This window comes from Candoia aspera, chromosome 6 (assembly GCF_035149785.1).
Source record: "Candoia aspera isolate rCanAsp1 chromosome 6, rCanAsp1.hap2, whole genome shotgun sequence".
Classification (NCBI taxonomy): Eukaryota; Metazoa; Chordata; class Lepidosauria; order Squamata; family Boidae; genus Candoia; species Candoia aspera.
The window spans coordinates 53252488-53272697 of record NC_086158.1 but is presented as its reverse complement, the minus strand read 5'-3'; the positions used below and the strand labels follow the sequence as shown (position 1 = coordinate 53272697).

Genomic DNA, 20210 nt, shown 5'->3' with positions numbered 1-20210 from the left:
ATCATCATCATCACCACCACCACCACCACCACCACCACTTTATCCCACCTTTTAATATACTGTTTATTTTTATAAATTACAAATATAGTGATAATACAAACAGGTCTTTCCTTCACTGCTGCAATTTCCTAGAAATAATTGCTCCTAATATCAAGGAATCCATTAAAAACGTACAGTATCTACTTAAACTTTTTAAATATAGTATTTTAAAACATTTAAAGTGTTTCACTTCTCCTTACCTGTGTTTCACAGGCTAATTGCACATTATAGATGTAGTGAAAGGCCTCTTCTAATGTCTCTCCCAGTGCTACTACCCCATGGTTTCTCAAGACCAGTACCTAAGAAACGGAGATACTCATAACTGGTAGAAATTGCACAAGGAGTAGAAACCTTCAAAAAACATTAACTAGAATGGAATACCTTACAGCTTGGTCCAAGAACTTTCTGAAGATCAATTCTTTCTTCTTGTTCATCCAGAGATCCCTGATAATCATAGTATGCAATGTCCCCTAAAATCAGAGCCTCCTGAGAAATGGGAAGTATTCCACACTTCATGGAAGAAACCTGTTTGAAACATTTAAGATTTCTATGGTGGAGGAAATTTGAAAATATGGACATATTGACATTTATATTTGCCACTATGAGGTGTGCAACTTGATATCTTCCAAGTATTCTACAACTCCTTTAAATCCCAACTAGCACAGACAATGAATTAGATTATGGCACTTGCAGTCCAAAACATCTATAGGGGATCTCCTATCAATACTGCTATACAAGAGCAACTCTGATCTTCAATTTCTAAAATATGCGAGGCCCTAGGGTTATATTCCATAGTGGTTCTTCTCTTTATACTGTTATATAAATTATGGTTAGTAAGAATAAAACCACCTTGACAGATGAATCAAACTGAGGAATATGAGAAACTAAAGATACAACAGCATAATTTAAGTTTAATACTGTTCAGTTCAGTTCTAATATAGCTAAATCAAATGACAATACAATTTCAAGTCTGTAAATTAGTAATATAAAAGAGATAGTCTGATAAAGATTTTGAATAACAATCCACTAACATCTGTCTGTCTCTCCATTCCATCCCATCTCATCTCCCCACCTGTTCAATTTATATTCAATTTATATTTTACCACAATGCAGTAATAACACTAACAACAAAAATATACAAAAATACATGATAAAAACTGCAAATACTAAAAACAGTTAGCAATTAAAAACTCAGTTAAAGAGGTGTATCTTTAAAGGCACAGGTATTGAGGGCTGAATCCAACTTTTACACAACTTCACAATACAAGCCAATCCAGGCCTGAACATAATAAAGTAAGCTTTTGATGAATGGTGAATCATCATCATGATCATCATCTTCCTGCTAGACTGGCAAGAGACTTACTGCTGCTGTTGCTGGAGTGTGTATGTGGATCACACATCGGACATCCGGGCGCATAGAGTAAATGGCTGCATGAGGACTGAATCCTGCACTGTCAATTCGCAGATTGGTACTTCCCTGGTCAACCACGTCTCCTATGATATTTACTTTTACCTGAAGAGACAGATTAGGGAAACAATACAGAAAAGCTCCTTTTAATACATCTCAGCTGTCATTGCAATAGCCAAGGCATAGGCTTTAGAGCAGATCAGGCAGGAAAGTGGGAAAGAAGAACAATTTGTAAATAGATTTCCATCAAGGATTTATATGAATATAGAAAAAAATGGAAGAAAAATCTGAACAGAATTAAAAACATTATAAAACTATCCATTTGGTCAAGTACATACCAAATTGGAAGCAGATGCTTCAGAAAATGATAGGCCTTTTGGAATGATAAGAATATGATCTTGTTCTTTGCTTACTCTTACCTAGAAATGAAGAGGAAAAAATTATGGTGATGTTTGTATGTTTAATCTCAAAGAAAAAATACAGTTCATAAAGGTGAGAAATCTAGAAATACATCTCAATATAGTAGAAATGACTGAATGTTAGAAATGTTAACTTCAGGATACTCACTGTGATATATGAATTGGCCAAGTGTCCCCATCCAAATAAGTCTGTAAGCCTATACAAACTGGCTAATTTACAACGAATAAGCTTTTCTCCTTTACCAAATGTAGTGGTATCTATCCCAGGTAGATCATTAATAGGTGTAATCAGTCCTGAGCCTAAAATAATGTTGATAAAAAATGACTGAGAAAGCTTTCTTCCAAAAAGAATATAGCATCATATGATTACACAAAAACCATTATAATGCAACTTTCAATATCTTTCCAACTACAGTTTAGACTGCTCAATATTACTATGTTTGAATGACGCTAATTTTCTGACTTTGGGAAAAAAATCTTTGAAGTCAGAAAGTGCTTTGAAACATCCTTTGAATCTCAACTCTACAACATAATGGCACTTTTTCTTTTGAAAGTTATCATTAATATTTTCATCACAGTTAACAATGATTCCTAACAATAAAACAGTTTATCAACAAAACAGGAGCATTAGGGATGTTTGTTACATATACAACACTGACTTTCTGATATCATATATCTCTATATATTTATAAAGAACCAAATCGCAAAGGGCCAAGGGAAATTTGAAATGTTTTACCAAGATCATATGGGTGGTATATTGCCCATAAATTACTGCAGGGACAGGGAGTGATTCTCTGAAATAAGAAAACCGGCCATTTTAGCCCAGTATTTCTCAACCTTGAGAACTTTTAAGGTGTGGACTTCAACTCCCAGAATTCCCCAGACATAGTTGAAGTCCACACATCTTAAAGTTGCCAAGGGTAAGAAACACAGTTTTAACCATTTACTTTATTGTACCACTTTTACTTACTTAGAGGTGATGAAGAAAATCCTGCAAAAGAACTTGCCATTATGTAGTCTGCAATCTGCTGTAGGGCAAGCAGTCCAGTTGGGTTATTTCCTTTCTTCATCTGCTCTTGTATAAGAGATTCTAGGTCCTCCCGAAAAGCCTGTAAGATATTAAAGTATTATCTATTATAAAACACAGTGGGTAGTTCCAGTAACCAAGAATAATGCTTACTGTCAAACTAGTTTAAAGTTAAATCTGAAATATTCTGAAAGCTGATATTCTATACAAAATGTATAGACGCATATACACACACAGAGAGAGACATATATGTCCAGGTGTATGTACACTACGTATATTTTATTTTTATTTATTTATCCAATTTATATATCCAACAAGTGACTTTATATAACTTTATATTTATATAATAACAAGTGACTGTGAGTGGCGTACAACAAAGATAAAACAATTAATAAATATCTAAAACAATTATTAAAAAAATTAAAAACTATTAAAAACAAAGCTAAGACAAAGAGATAGTAGGTGAAAGGATGTTAATGTATATGTGTGCAGGGTGAGAAAAATGTATGATGGTATTTACCATTGCTTCTTTATTGTGATAATATCAGAAAAAGGGTAACCAATAGACCCTATACTATTCTGCACCCGATGCAGTAATGGGATTTTAGTGACTAAGGATAATCAGCTAACAATTTTAGTATGCTACAGAGAACGTGCTTTCTAGTCTATGAATTCTGAAAACTAGGAAAGGAAAACAGTATGCATGTGTGCACATCTGGTTTCCTAAAACGTACAAATTATTTTCAGAAGATTTTGAAAATCTTAATAAGGTATGAAATCAGGTGAGCTAAGAGGTGAGGGAAGATCTCTCTGCTTTTTATTCTGTCATTTTCTCCCACAAATGTTCCTTTCTCATCTTTTCTTCTTCTACCCTGTCTCATTCTAGCATGCCACACATTTATATCATGCACTACTCTCCAAACAGAATTACAAAACTATTCCTGTTTTTTTACCAGCTGCTAGAGAAAAAAAAAGTATACTAGACTTCACTGTCTCAAGCAGAAAGCGTAGACACAATAAATGATGAAATACTTGGAAGCATTCCTCCATGAACTCAGGCTCTTGTTTAAAAAACTTTCAAACAGGATGACTTGTTAAAAATCTTCCCTCGTGCTATGGTAAATTCACTTGTAAACCATCAAACTAAATATTCTGCTTGGTTGTATTAAAACCTATGTATCCATTCTTTGATATAAACTATGGCATGATAGTTAGCAATTTTGTGGAATTGATTATAGTTTTTTCTTAATACTTTCACTAAGGTATACAAGGCCAGAAAGTTACGTGCGCTTTTCTGAGATATATTCTTTATATTTTTATGAAGCAAAATTGTAACAACACAATTTGCTACTACAAACTTTCCACGTTATTCATATTCCATAGAAAACTTTGCTAACTTAGGGCCCTGGGTAGGGAATTATTGTGCATTACTGATGCAAGCCATTGTGGCAATTCAGAACATTTGCCAGAATCAATTAAGATGACCTTTTGCCACTTAGCAAGGTCAAAAGCAAAGTAAACACAGCTCTGCAAATACTGCAACTTGACCTTTCTGACCTTGCCTTTGCATTTCCCTACCCATAACAGACACCATGGCATCCAATAGTATGACAGTCTGTATCACCCATGCCCAATTCCGTTTGTACTACAAGAGTATAAGGCTGCAATGTAAATGTTTTGTCAGAGGTTGCCTAATGAATGATTTTTTTAAAGACATGGATTAAAATTTGCATGTGAAGCCTTACTTATAAATATCAACATTCAGCCAAAACTGAGATGACAACAGATTTCAGAAACAAAGATTATTCTTCAAGGGAACTTTACTGTTTTAAACATACAGAAATATTCACAATCACTTTCAAAAATGTGTATATATTCATGATTAATCCTGAAAGAAAAATAATACATGCAATAACTATTCAACTGGAAGAGGCAAGAACAACTTTAGAAGGAATTCTTAGTAGAAAAGGTGAATCAAGAAAGCAAACCACAATATTTGCTAAAAGATATACATTATTAACTCTGTGGACCTCCAGATGAAATCTTCCATAACAAGTCTATTCACACAATGGAACCTATACTCCACATTATATATTCCCCAAACTGCTTAGATGGTTTCCCATTCTTTACAGGAGATGTTAAGGGTACACAATAAACACTAGAGGGAAATTTCCCTTTCTAGTGAAAGTAAGATCATTGGTAGATATAGCTATTAATAAATGCCACTGACAGATAATAGAAAAAGTGGAGCTTGAACACCTTTCTGAAAAATTTCTTACTATGAAAATTTAGAAAATTTACCATGCATGTGGATGTTAGATAAATGCAGATAGAGGGCAGCAAGTAAGTACAAAGGTGTCTATGCAGTATTGGGCTTCTACCCATATGTTGTTAACTGCACTGATGTAGGCAAGTGGTACTATTACTATTTTTGAAAAAGATTGGTGTTTAGAGCTTTGGTATATATGTGAGTTCTATGTGTGCTGGTGTCCTTTTGTTGTAACTGACCAATGAAACATGTTTGAAGGCATCCTAAAGCTCAACAAGAAGATACAACAGCATGGCAAGGTGCAGAGGTAAGTGCACCCCCACAAAGCTTAACAAATTAAGTGTATATTTTTATACTGTTTCTTTGTTTATTTTACAATGTGTATAACCTGCCCCAATCTCAGAGAACTGTGGGTGGCATACATAAATACATAATCATAAAACCAAACATTAAATTAAAAAGGTGACACACACACCCTCCAACCACTAAGCACCAAAGGCTCATTGAAACACTTGCTTAGGGAATATCAGTTGGCTCAGCATTGGTTCCTGTGTCATGTTAATATTGAGCTTTCAGGATGCATTTAAAATGCAGAGACTGTTTCTTTGGTTTCTTTGTTGAGCTTTAAGTGTACCCTGTGTGTTGATATTGAGCTTTAGAGTGCATTTAGATGGAAGTTTTCCATTTCCATTTCCCTGATAACACAATATAAATAAAGTATGGTAGGGTATACTTTTTGCTGTTGCAATGTTAATGTTATTCACTTAAATGCAGGTTTTATGGTTTTTATTCAGCCTAGCAATGACAATAAATGCAGTAGTTTTGTAGCACTAATTTGTAATCTAGGGAAAGGAGGGCAGGAACATCTTTGCCCTTTGTGTGTATCTCCAATCAAGTGCAGATTGCAGTGGAACAGTGTGTGCTCAATGGCAGGAATCCACACCAAAGTCTCGACTTTTCTTTCTGTAAGAATACGCAAAACATATCAAACAAGGATCTCAGTGTGAGCACTGTCAAAGTTCATAGTTTCCTATGCTAAAAGCATGAGCTGCTTTGAGTTTTGTTCCACTGAAATGTACCCAACTCAGAACATTCTGTGAGGGTATTTTGGTGGGGTTGTATTCTGATTTTGAAACAAAACACATTTTCTATTTCATACGCACCTCTATTCTTTACTGCCTATCTAAAAGTTAGTAATAAAAAAGCCAACCTCCCACCCAACATAATCCTGTTTCAGGCACACAGGTATTCACGTGGCACGAATAAAACTGGTATTGTTCAAAATTGTAACTAATCCTCCTTTTAAAATGAGAAAATGCAATATGGTGTGGCTACATGAACCAAGTTCATGAACAAAGTAGGGGGCATGGTGGCTCAGTAGTTAAGACGCCAGGCTTGTCAATCGGAAGGTTGCAAGTTTGGCAGTTCGAGACCCAAGCGTCACATGATGGAGTGAGCCCCCACACTCGCCCCAGCTTTTGCCAACCTAGCAATTCGAAAGCATGCAAATGCAAGTAGATAAGTAGGTACCGTTTTGGCGGGAAGGTAACAGCATTCCATGACTGTCATGCTGGCCACATGACTGCAGAAGTGTCTTCGGACAACACTGGCTCTTCAGCCATGAAACGGAGATGAGCACTGCCCCCTAGTGTCGGATATGACTAAACGGGAACCTTTATTTACCTTACATGAACCAAGTATGTTCTGACATATGCATGTTGAGCCTAAACATACCAAAGCACTACTAGTTCCCAAAGTTCCTGGGATCAGTGTCTTTGATTATTCTGATGTTTTGTCCTTCCCATCTGCTGTCTCTCTGCTGCATATGCTATAAGGAATTCTAAGAATGTTAGGTCTGACAGGGCACAAATTTTTCACTTGATCAAGCTAAACGATGGAATCTAACTGGACTAACACAGTTTCTTTTTTTCCCAACACAGGCCTGAGAGAACAACTCACTATCTTACTATTCAGACTGCTGCTTGTTCTGCTCTTCTGTTTAGCTTTAGCAAATTTCACTCTTTCTGGACAACAGAAACACCAATATGAAAGCATACACTGACAGAGAATGGCACACAGATATAGATGTCTACATTTATAATCTAGCAGTTTATACTTGAATAGAATTATAATTTCTCTCCCCTTCATGGCAATATATTTGCAGCTTATGCTGGCTCTTTCTGGATTTCTAGGTTCCTGTAAAGTGCGCCTTAACATAAATGAAACTATGGTTCATTGGTCATAACTTTCTATCTAAAGAATATTTCAGAAAATGTATTCCACTAAAAGGCTTAATATTCTAATCAGACAGGTTATAAATATTGCATTATAAAATACGTTTACAGAAAAGCCACCAATAATGGGGTGATAAATGGAAATGCTGAACAAAATAGTTTAAGGTAATAGTTATCAACATACAGTATTACTAAAAATGGTACATTATTTCAAATTTGGAAAAAGGAGAGGATAAGAACCTTGAGAAAACCCCCCAGGAATACTTGGCAAAACTACTATGGCAGCAGAATTGTGCCCAGAACTCTTAATGGCTGGAAACAGTTGATAATGAGGTCTCACTAGCAATATATAATCAGCTAATTAAAAACTGTTTTATACAAAATGCAAATGAAAAAATATTTATATACTATAATAAGAGTAAACTGCTAACAAATCTAAACCATTTATAGTCCACCAACTTAGAATTTTTGCTAAAATTCAGGATACCACAATTAAAAATAAGCAGTGAAATTGATTTATTTGCTCATTATATTCTCTACTCCCTTGCAAATCCAAGAAAATCACCAAAGGTAGAATTACATATAATCAATATTTTGGCTCTCATGCTGGCCCCTAAATAAATTTGCAAAAAGTAAAGATGCCTCCCTTCTGTTGGAGAGCCACAATAAAGAATTATAGTCTTTTATCTACTGACAACTAACCAGTTTTATACCCTACCCTCAATAAGTTCATTGAGAATGAACTTATTTTATATCCAGTTGGGCACTGAAGGACCATAAGACCTTTAAGATTAACTATTCCTACTGACTTCTTAAAAAAATCAATAATGACATTAATATTATTAAGTTAATATTGTCATGGTTGGATAACTTTGGGCCAGGCATTCTTTCTCAGCCCTAGGAAGAAGGAACTGGCAAGCCTCTTCCAAAAATGTTGCCAAGACAACTGTAGAAACTAGTCCAGGTGGTTGCGGGAAGTCAAAACTGACTTGAAGGCACAAATTTCCTATGCCACCTGGAGGGGCATTTTGCAAGTTAGGCAGCCCATACAAATCCTTCAATCAATCAATCAATCACTCAACCAACGAAGGGTATTTTATTTTATTCCATTAAAATCTATTTCTAAAAAAAATAGGGAATTAGATTTTAATGTAATTCATAAGAGTTATTTGATCCCTATGAGATTGTAATACACTTATAAGAGGAATTTTATGTTGGAGGGCTGGCCAGTTCTCTTCTACTGGTAATATGGGATTTAGCCTTACATGAACACTTAATCAACCAGTGGAGGTTGAGCAGAGATACTAATGGTTCCACAGAGAGACAGAGATCATTTGACAGAGAAAGTTGGAAAAGTAGAAATTATGTTTTTTGAAGATAATTCTAAATCAGACTTTTTATAATCATAGTATGTTATACAAACCATTGTGGTTTGTTTATATATAATGCTAAGCCATACGGGTGGGTTCACACAATATGCTAAGTTTTTTTTTTAAAAAAGGACAGTATGGGTTGATATTATATATAAACTTACTATCTTTTAATTATTATTTGAAGCACAAATTCTGAATAAATCTTAATTCCATATGAATAATGCAATGTACTGTTTACAATAAATTAATGTACAATTTGGAGTCCTTGTAATCCTAGCATTAGATAATTATGCCTGAAGTGAAAAATAGCATATACATTTTCCCTAACTCCATTTTTAAAAGATTCAGAGAGAGATTAGTTTAGCTGTATGTTATCCAGGAGCTAATCTATAGGATTCCACTGTAGTACATAGACTACCTAAATAAACGACATACAGGTAGTCCTTGTTTAGCGACTGCCTCATTTAGTCACCATTTGCAGTTACTTTGTGGTCTGTAAAGCAAAGGAAAGCTGAAGTAAGAACATATGCACAGGCAAGGTTTCACTTAGCAATCGCTTCACTTAATGACCGAATTGCCAGACCGTATTGTGGTTGCTAAATGAGGACTACCTGTAACATTGTTTGATGTTATCCCTGTTTCTTTGGCAAGGAGCTTTATGTGGAGAAATATTAAACTAGATTTGACAATCTCTCTTATACCCCTAAAAGTTACAATTCAGACTTGATACAATTATAAAACCTGTGACCTAGATTAAGATGGATTATTTTATCTCAATATTATTTTACTTTTTCCCAACCAGCTAAATCATGTAACAGCATTTGAGGGAGCTTTTCAATACAGACGTCAAAGTGAGTGGAATGCCAATCTACATGAAAATGTCCAAATAGGTTGTATTTGACTAAAGATTTCCTTCTCTTCCTTGTGACTAAGCAGCAATCAAATGAAACTAGCTGGAAAGCTACTTTTGTGCAGTGTTAATGAAGCATAGCTTAAGAGGAGGTGGGGGAGCAAACTCTGGATAAAGGACTGTTTGTTTGCAGAGGAAAACTACCCAAACAAATACTGAACAAACAATCCGCTTATGAAAAGTTACAATCATGACATAGTTTCTCCTGTAGTCCATAAGGTTTCCCTCCTTTCTACAGTCTACTTTTTGCTTTTAAACACACACACACACATCACATGAACGCTTAAACATGCAGGTTTGTGGGGAGGGGGAACTTTCCTGTACTCTGAATCCTACTCACAGGACTCTGCAGTATCTGGGTGACTCTCTTTCTTTGTTCCATCATGTTGAAGTCTTGCCTGAGGTCGGGAGACATATTTCTTTCACGGATGTAGTCAGGGTCATTTTCATTGATGCGGTCAAAATATCTCTCTTTGTGCGGCATGCTGGATGGTGGAGGGGTTGTGATTACTCCCTGGCTGATCTCAGTACTCATGCTTTAATCTTCACCTAGAGTAATAAAAACCATAAAAATGTGATGGTAATTTAAGAACAAGTAATCTAATTAAGAAATGTAATCCCTGAAACAGAAAGTAAAAATAGGATATCCTTAAAAAATATAATTACTAACTTTTAAATTATACATTTATGGTAATATGATGTATGTATAAAATTACTCACAACAGGTAGAAACATTTCAAACTCCCAAAGAAATGTGAATGGGCTGGACATTAGCAACAGTAAACCCACTATGAATCCTATGTACCGAGGAAGGGTGGGGCAGAGCTAGCCCCCAGCGGAAGGGGTGAAGCTTGTACACCGGCATCTAGAAGCCCTATCGTATTATAAAACCAGAAATGGGCCTTGTCAGCTGACACTCAAAAGCCTCCCCTCCCCCAGGACACTGGAAGGGGCAGGCCCTATAAAATGATGTCATAAATCACAATTCAGCCCAGTCTAATTTATCTCCATTTCTTTTTTGTTGTTTTCTGCTATTTCAACAAACCTTAATTGCTGTTTTAATTCAGTCTATTGCCTATAAGTTATTCAAAATTCAAGATGTGTCAAATATCATAATTATCCTTAGGGGGGGCACCCTGGCTGGGATTTATAGACTATGGTAGAGCACTAAAGAAGGGAGCAATCTCAAAATTAAAAGGGCTTTTTATGTCATTATAGCAATTTTTGGTGAGAATGCTTACAATGTTGGTCTCAAAATTCTACTATGTGACTACCAGACCAAATATGTTGGAAATCCATAAACTAGGCATCACTGAAATGTTACGTGAATGCCGTAACTGTCCATGAAAGCCAATTTTAAGTAAGAAGAGGCGCCACAACCAGATCTGTACATTTACTCCAGGGATTTTTTTAGATCTGTTCAATTTAGATCTTCTTTATACCAAATATCTAAAAATTTGAATTTCAGTGAAAATCATTTGTCTTTCTTTGGGGAGTAAAAAATTTTCCCCTATATTTTTTATGTACTATAGATAATTTTGAAGGGAAGAATTATCTAACAGCAAGATACATATTCTTTCTCTCTCCAGCATCTTCTGGAATGTCAACAGAAGTGTACATAAAACAACATCCATTTGTGGACAGTTAGAGGCAGTGAGTTTTTTTCATTCAAAGCTCAGCTACAGAAGAGATGACTGTATTTCTGAAATGTGCATGTACCTTATTTTCTCATCTAGCAGTATGGGATGCTTGTATCACTACTGTGTCTTTCTAATGTTTAATATGAACTAAGAGAGCAGCTCTACCTGAGTTCTCTAGGAACAAAACTAGCATGGCTGTGGCAATCTTAAATAATGGCAATCCTAATATACTGTGTGCACAATTATTAGGCAAGTGAGTATTTTGACCATATCATCATTTTTATGCATATTTTCCACCTCCAAGCTGTATAAACCTAAATGCTTATTGGATATAAGCATATCAGGTGATGTGTATTTGTGTAATAAGGGAGGGTGTGGCCTAAGGAGATCAACACCCTATATCAAGGTGTGCATAATTAGGCAGCTTCTTTTCCTCAGGCAAAATGGGCCAAAAAAGAGATTTAACTGACTCTGAAAAGTCAAAAATTGTAAAAAGTCTTTCAGAGGGATGCAGCACTCTTGAAATTGCTAAGATATTGGGGCGTGACCACAGAACCATCAAATGTTTTGTTGCAAATAGTCAACAGGGTCGCAAGAAATGTGTTGAGAAAAAAAGATGCAAATTAACTGCCAAAGATTTGAGAAGAATCAAACGTGAAGCTACCAGGAACCATTATCCTCCTACCTGGAGTGCCCAGAAGTACAAGGTGTTCAGTGCTCAGAGACATGGCCAAGGTAAGGAATGCTGAAACTCGACCAGCACTGAACAAGACACGTAAGTTGAAACGGCAAGACTGGGCCAAGAAATATCTGAAGACAGATTTTTCAAAAGTTTTATGGACTGATGACATGAGAATGACTCTTGCGATAGAAGCAATACAGATTGATTGCAAATTAGTGTCATATTTTATTTTAGGAGTATATCAGAAGTAATCTAATTTCAGAAAGCGTATCTTTACTTACAGTGTGGAATGAAAGGCTTGTATCGAATTATGAATAAACATAAATGAAGTTTTTTTTAGTTAAGTCAAAGAAACAGCATCTGCTTTACGTGAAGAAGGTTACTGATATCTCCAATTAACAGCGCAAAATTCCTGCCTGAAGCCCTGGAAAGCGGCTGCCAGGTAGTGTTGAAAATACTGACCTAGATGGAACAATGGTTTGACTCATTTTTTTTAAAAAAAGCTCTTTATGTTATGTAAAAACTGGAAAATCAATACATATTACTTTTATTCTCTGTTTTCAATTATTTGTAATCCATGCCTTGAACTTGTTAATATTTTTACTGGCAGAATCTGGGTGTGGATAAATTTTCCACTACTGAGGAAACATATTATCTATTAAAGATACATTTAATATGCTATTTTATGTAATTTCTTTCATCCAACAATACGATTTCCATTCTTTTTGTAAAAAGAACTGCATGCCAAATCAAGGCAGATTTAGATTTTTTACTACTCCTATGTTATATCTCAGAATTAATAATACTCTATAAATGCAAATTCCTCAAATGCTTTCAAAATCTATGAGATTTAGGTAGCAAGCATTTTATATTTTCCTGATTGCTGAGCTTTTAGACAATCACTTAAGTGTTACCAAATTTTTTTGGCCCTTGAGTTTACACAGGTTACCCAATGGTAGTTCAGGATCAGTTCTGAGTGTGTGCATATGAAATGTATTTGCATGTTGCAAAATCATATAATCCATTCCATACTTTCTTCACTCAGGATCACTGGGAAGGAAAAGATGAAGCTCCCCACTCTCTTGCAGGAATTCTGCTCAAGACTGCTATATTGCAGAGAGGAAAGGGAGAAACCTTTTCTTCCACTGGCTCAAATGTTTGAAGTAATACCAGTGGGAACAAAGGCAACTCCCCTCCTTCAGCAACTCCAATTCACTTCTTCCATTTGGAAGTGGGAAGCCTGTGAATCACAGTGAAGCTTCCCTATTATACATGTGTTGTTTTTTAGTGATTTTCAGCTTGGTCATTGGGCATGGGAAGCTTGGTCCATCCATGCAGTCCCAAATTCTGCCCAAAGGAAGAAAGCACTGTCAATTTAAAAAAAAATGCACAGAGGTTTTTAAAAACACAGAGTCAACATTCTTAATCAAGAACTTGTGATTATTGTACAAAATAAATATAAACTAGATCATAACCAATAAGAACACTTTGGAAAAGACAAATACATTGAAATGTAAAGGTCATCTCTATATTTCTCTCTATTCCTGCAAACATTTTTCCCCTTCATCAAGTTTGTTTCAGTATCATTTTCCTTTAAGTTTTAGTGCATGCTGAGCAAACTTGATGAAGGGGAAAAATGTTTGCAGGAATAGAGAGAAGTATGGAGATGACCTTTATGGACCTTTAAGTATGGACCTTTAAGACCTTTAAGTATGGAGAAGGCAAGCAAACACACCTTAGAATCGTGACCATAGCACATAATGTTACAAAATTCCATCAAACAGGTGATAAGTCTTTCAAAAACTCTGTTCCAGCATCAATCATGAAAGTACTTTAATCTGTTCCCAACTGCTTCATGAAACTGTTCACATAAACAGGTTAAGCAAAAAAAAAATTGCTAGCAGACTGTTTTATTCTTTGGTAACATCCATGTTCCCTATCTTCAGCTGGCACATCAGTAACAGAGATTCTTGATTTCCTACATAATAGAACTTGTCTTGCTAATTATGTCAATTTCAACTAATTAATCTCAGCTAAAACCAATAGATTTATAATTCTAGTACCATAAAGGAATTCAATGTTAGTTGCTCTACAAATATATATAGAAGTACTTCATAATTTCTAATAGCACTTGTTTCTGATAAAAATAAAGTGGCTATTCAATTTCTCTTGAGTGCTCTCTACATACAAAGAAGCCCTTCAAACCCACTTATTAGAAAGCAACTCCTTTACTTGTAGCAAAAATGTTTTAAGACTTGCTTTCAAATGTACATAATAACATTAAACAAATAATACCTTAAACATGAAATGGAGATGCGGCTTACATTAGCATCATAAATGCCAGGACAGAGACAAATTAAGACAAAACAAGCATTAAAAATTAGAAGCTCAGCATAGCAATATGGTTGTTCTACTTATATTTTCTAGTTGATACCAAAGGATTTAAAAAAAAATTTACAGGAGAAATACTCAGACTGGTACTTATTTTATTTGTTTATTCGATTTCTATAGCTGCCCATCTCAACAAGTGACTCTGGGTGGCTTATGGAATGTGGTCCTATATATTTGCAAGAAATTTCAGGAGGAGGACACCTGAGGTTGGGTAATAGCCATTAGATCTGTTTCTCTGTATTATCTAAATTGGATTGGAAAGGGCAGCAGGTAAACCAAATTGTTTGAGTTCTGCTGAAAGTTGCATGAGGTTTAATAAACTAAAGCTCCATTCTAGTAAGGCAGTTTCCCTAACTGGGAAAGGGGATTCAGTTGAGGTTTCAGAAAGGTGTATGTTCTTTGAGAGATCACAGTCACAATTTAAGAGTCAGCACGAAGTAACATCATACAATTATTCTACTCAGCTATTACTTGAAGAATGATAAATATGGGGCATCTATTTATCTTTACTTTAGGAAACAAAATGTCTTGTGTTGGGCCTGGCAGATACGCCAGATTTTTTTCTGAATTCTCATCTATTCTTGTTCAGTTTGCATCTAGCCTCTCCCAAGTGTTTTCTTGGTTTCTTAAACCTGTGGCCTCCAATGGTAGGGCCTGTCTCTTTCTGAAGAACATCTATGCAATGAGGAAGGTGCAAAAGTAATCAACTTATTTTTTTCTCCACTGATAGGTGAAAGATTATTGAATAATTTACATGCCAATGGAATACTTAAAATAACTTGATTATCTTAAGCTACTAACAAAAACCTTGTCCAACTATGGCATCTGCAATGAATTGTATGCAAATCTGTGAATTACCACAAAAATGCGCATCCAATTAAAAGCCAAATAACTGCATTACTAATGTAATATTTAATGTACACTTAATTACTTAATAGAGTTGTCTCTCTTTTTTAACCAGTAATTTTATAGCAAGTTGCAATACTAAGAAAATAATTAGTGTTATGTAGCAAAATATACAACCCCTATTCTTTCCTCCAAAATATACAATCCCTGTTCCCTTATTCCAAAATGCCATTCATTTGCTCCTCTCAATGTACTATTGTAGAGTTGTTTCTGTCCCTGTGTCTTATGTTCTAGTTATTTATATTTCCCCCAACTGTGGATAAATGAAATACAGGAAAAGAGGGATAAATACACTTAGGATTTCTGTCATTTTTGTGCTGATCTTTACATTAAAAAATCCCTCCTAACCACGGAAAAGACTGTAGATGATACTTAAACTTATGCATACAACATAGCTATCAGTTTTATGATGTGGCAGCAATACAAGACACTTGAAGATTCAGATTGTACCTTAAAGATACTTATAAATCAAAGAGATGAAAAACTGTTTTCAGATATGACATTTTCCTCTCCTTGGATAGGAAGATTCTGCTGCAGTGCTGGCAACATAAGCAGTGCTGCTGCACTGAAACTGCTGGTTGCAGTTTTTGGTTTACATGACCTAGCTTATGCTCACTGTCCCTAACTCAGCTTGGATCTAAGTAAACATCAGCAGATGGATGGAGAAGAGAAAAGAAGTCTGAAGTGGGAAGAACCCAGCTGGGGCTTTGATCTTAACATCCCATATTAAATACTAGCACTGCATTTGGTAATACATGTCCTACTGTATTATATGCTGTATTGTTTTACTGAGCATTTAAAAATATTTATTTTTTGTTCTAATTTGGCAGTATTCTGAAACATGTAATTAGACAAACTAAACAAATGTCCAGTGATACCCTGTATTTGCTTTCAGCTGGCTATTGTAATTGTTTGTGTTCATCTGTATATAAGCTTGTAGTCATAGAGCTCTTTAAAAAACTTTTTTTATGAGCAATAGACTGTTTCTATGGTTCCACTGAGATAACTATGACACAGTATTTTAAAAAAATGTACAATGCATTTGGTCTTAATTAGACAGTTTTGAAAGCCAAGAGTTTGGCAATGTATAAATATTTCCTCTCAGCTCCTAACCAGTTTTACATAATCAAGATTAGTCTACTTCATCCTTTACAAAGCCTCCTCTTGCAATAGAAGGAACAGTTTCCATTTGATGCTAAGAAACATAAATGATTTATTAGGTGTAAATTTACTGTTTGGGTATATGAGATTCATCAAGAATTACATATTTTTATATATGCACCTTATTTAATTTTCATATCTGAGAACTGCTGTAAAAGCAGTATCAAAGAATGCCATACCTTTTCTCATTATTTTCGTAAGTGTAGAATCACTACTGAGTTAATTTCTGAAAACTTTTTTGACTTTATGGTGCTTGTGCTCTTCCTTAAAAATGTGAAAGCAAAAACAGCTGCTCAGAGTCTAAATTCAATATTTAAGACAAGTAACTGAAGTGACAGACACAGCAACTGGCAGATTTTACAAATGTTCACATGAACAACTGATCTCAAACAACATTGCTGTACTATTTACACAATTCTTTTTATAGTGCAAGACCTTGGAGTTCTTCTTCTTTATCCACTTCATATAACATTTAATTCTCTCAAGTCAACTGTGTTATTATCAAAACAAAATGTCTACCACAATACTGCCACCTAGAGCGCATTTGACAATATGTCATCTTGAAGGCCAGAAGTAGTGACTGTCAACGCAGCTGGAATTATTAGTAGCAGGCACAAGACTGTACAAAGTTTCAGACAGGACTGCTGTGAGCACTAGGCAACCTTTCAAATGTTTTAGGAAGGTGCTTCCATATTCATGTTCAAAATATTGTAATAAGGACACTGGGAATGTTATTTCTTTGTACCAGTCTAGTTTTTCTATTCAATCTTGGGTCCCTCCCTTTCCTACTTTAGGAATCCCAGTGTTCAAATAACCACACAGAATAATTTTAGTGTAAACAATTTCACTAAATTTGTGAGTTTTGTTAATGCCAGTCACCCAGAGTCTGGTGCCCCATAAATATTTGATTTGTTCAAGGTGAATAAAGACTGGACCCAAAATTTACATAAGTATTTTGTCCACTACACTAATTGTACAATGCACCGTAAAAGAAATAAGCAATTCTCTTATCCATGGTAAACTGGATACGATTTCAACACTAATAATACAGCATAAGTACACGATCTAATGCAGCACAAGTGCTCATCCCTTGAAACCTGATAAAATGCTTCAACATGTAATAGGCCTACCAACAAGTTCTTGAAGAGGCTCCCTTCCTCTGGAATCGTTCAAAATCCCCACAGAGCTTTAATGATGCAGTCCTTTACTGCTGGCTTGAAATAAAGCTTCTATTATGTTTATATTTATAAACACTTCAAATGTTGGATATTAGACTGGCACCAGGGAGACCTGGTTCTAGTCCAACCTTAACCAGAGAAGCTCACTAACCCACCCTACCACACAAGAGGGGGGAGCATTATAGATCCCTCTCTGAGCTCCTGAATGAAGAGGCAGGTGCTAAATCTAATGAACAAACACGCATACAAACAAATGTCTTTGGTTTTTTTATATAACTGGTTATAGATGTATTTATCACCAAATAAGCCAAAGAATACCACAAATATATTTTATGAGCATAGCTGTCAAGGTTGTTGAAGTCTGTTTTTTGTAAGTCTAAAACCATAAATTTCATTCCTAGTCATATACTGGATAAATAGTATGAGATAAGACAGAGTCCACCAAAGCTTATAAATACTGACAACTTAGTAATAAAAATGTAGTTTCTGAATACTTAAAAAAGTGATTATTTACTTTTAGTAAACACTTTTAATTTTAATAAATTAAAAGTAGTAAATTATTTACTTTTAGTAAATACTTTTAAATTTACATGTGGGAAAGTAGGCACCCCTGAGTTCCTAGTAATGGCTGACCTATTTCATTTCCTCTGAAAGTGTGAACCCAGGGAAGAGCTCCTCCATCTCACACATAGTTTACGACAACAACAAAACACAAACTTCCTGAAAAGCCAGTGAATGATGCTCTTTCCTACTTTTGCCTTGTCTGCCTACAGCCAGCTGGGCTTCATGAATAATGAAGATCAAAGCACTCTGATGAAACAATAGGATTGCTCTGTCTGCTAATGAAGACGAATGTGAACTCAAAGTGATGGAATACAAGTAATTAGTTAACATCTGAATTGTACAAAGACCCTGTAAACTGTTCATACTCACCTGGCAAAACACAGATCCAATGAGGAAGTTCAAAAGTTATTATATGATGTATTTGTTCATGTAATATTTATTTGCAAGTAAGACATTAATACAGCCCATCCCTACAATGAAAAAGAGAAGGGGCAAGCACTATTTTATAACTGTTGTCATTAGCACTCTTCAGTTTAAAATAAAGGGCTATCTATCTAGCTATTTCACACACACTCACCCCAAGAAGTCATTTCCTCACTTAATTGTAAACCTGGGGAATAAAACTCACATTAATACAAAGCTTTTTGGCTTTCTAAAGCTTGTTCCCATTAACATATATTCTTCCTGGTCATTTTTTAAAATGCAACTTCATAGCAGTTCATAAACTGAAAAAACAGGTTGACTAAAATGGCTCTTGTGGGATGGAAGGCAACATGAATTTTTTGTTAAGGCCATAAATATTTATCTGTCAAAATATCTGAGTATACCATATGGATTTAACCCCAGAAAAGCATTTCATCCACCACCAGAGATCTTTTTGATGAAGCACTTAGATAACATCACACATGAATTAATCTAATTTGCAGTAATTTCTATAATCCACACCATTCTGAAATGTATGCAGAAATCACAGATATTGTTGCAAATCTGTGAATGCTGAATATTAATAGTGATATGGGATACTTCCCCAAACTATTTTATACTATATGGCATTACTTTTCCTCTGAGATGCCCTTTTTAAAAACTTGAGTAAGATTAGACCTATGTTGGATGTCTATCCTGCTCATTATTAACTAAGTTTAGAGACATGGGAATTGCAGCACTTCCTTTTCCAGATCATAATCCAGATTAAGATTAATCATGAGAACTTTGAAAAGTTAGAGATTGAATAGTTATTTATTACTGCAAGAAGATATTAAACTAAAGTGCCAGTATAAATTTAAGAGTTCTTCCAAGATAATTTAAGTTCTGATGTTTCTTTATTCACAATATGGTATTTCAGTAAAGAGTTTATGAGAGGATTATTTCTTTCTTTCAAATAGAAAGAGATACAAAAACAACATTTTGTTGAAAGAAATGGAGCAATCAGAATTAAGACATAAGCAGAATCTGACACTGGTTCTTGAACAAAGTAAAGGGTAACCTTGGGCCAGTCACTATCTCTCAGACTTAGGAAGCAGGCAATGGTAAACCACTTCCAAAAAAACTTGCTAAGAAAACTGCAAGGACTTGTGCAGGCAGTTGCCAGGAGTCAACATTGACTTGAAGAAGTGAAGGTAAAAAAAAAAATGCCAACGCTGATTGCCTCAACAGATAATTCATATTTAAAAAATTGTTGGAATTGTGATGAGAAGAGAAGAGAAGAGAAGAGAAGAGAAGAGAAGAGAAGAGAAGCTTTTATTGTCATTTCACTCTACACCAAAGATGTATAGTTTTATTGTACATTAAAATGAAATTTCGTTGCATTGGCTCAAGCAATAAAATAAGAATATCATAATTACTACAATATGTAATATATATTCTTTACCCATTCCACTCCTCTAATCTTTATCCTAATAAATATCAGTCCTACACCCAGCATGCGTTCCCATGGAGTGATAAGGGATTATAAAGAGTTCAGGAATCTAATAGCCCAGGGGACAAAATTGTTGCCTAATCTAGCTGTTCTA

The 20210-nt window shown here is 35.1% G+C and overlaps 1 protein-coding gene across 4 annotated transcripts in view; it reads right to left on the bottom strand.

The window, feature by feature from the left end:
- Window positions 1–20210, bottom strand: part of ADD3 (adducin 3) — a 96150-nt gene that overhangs the window by 13207 nt on the left and 62733 nt on the right. For 3 of the 4 annotated variants that reach the window (XM_063307136.1, XM_063307139.1, XM_063307135.1), the window contains exons 2-8: window positions 10020–10228; window positions 2837–2975; window positions 2015–2166; window positions 1786–1866; window positions 1403–1552; window positions 421–564; window positions 240–338 (exon numbers count right to left, since the gene is read on the bottom strand). In XM_063307136.1, coding sequence (XP_063163206.1) covers window positions 240–338; window positions 421–564; window positions 1403–1552; window positions 1786–1866; window positions 2015–2166; window positions 2837–2975; window positions 10020–10214 — 960 coding nt within the window. In that variant the 5' untranslated portion in view covers window positions 10215–10228. Of the gene's footprint in view, window positions 1–239; window positions 339–420; window positions 565–1402; window positions 1553–1785; window positions 1867–2014; window positions 2167–2836; window positions 2976–10019; window positions 10229–13033; window positions 13131–20210 lie in introns of those variants that run through there. The other variant, XM_063307137.1, reaches the window with a different exon arrangement.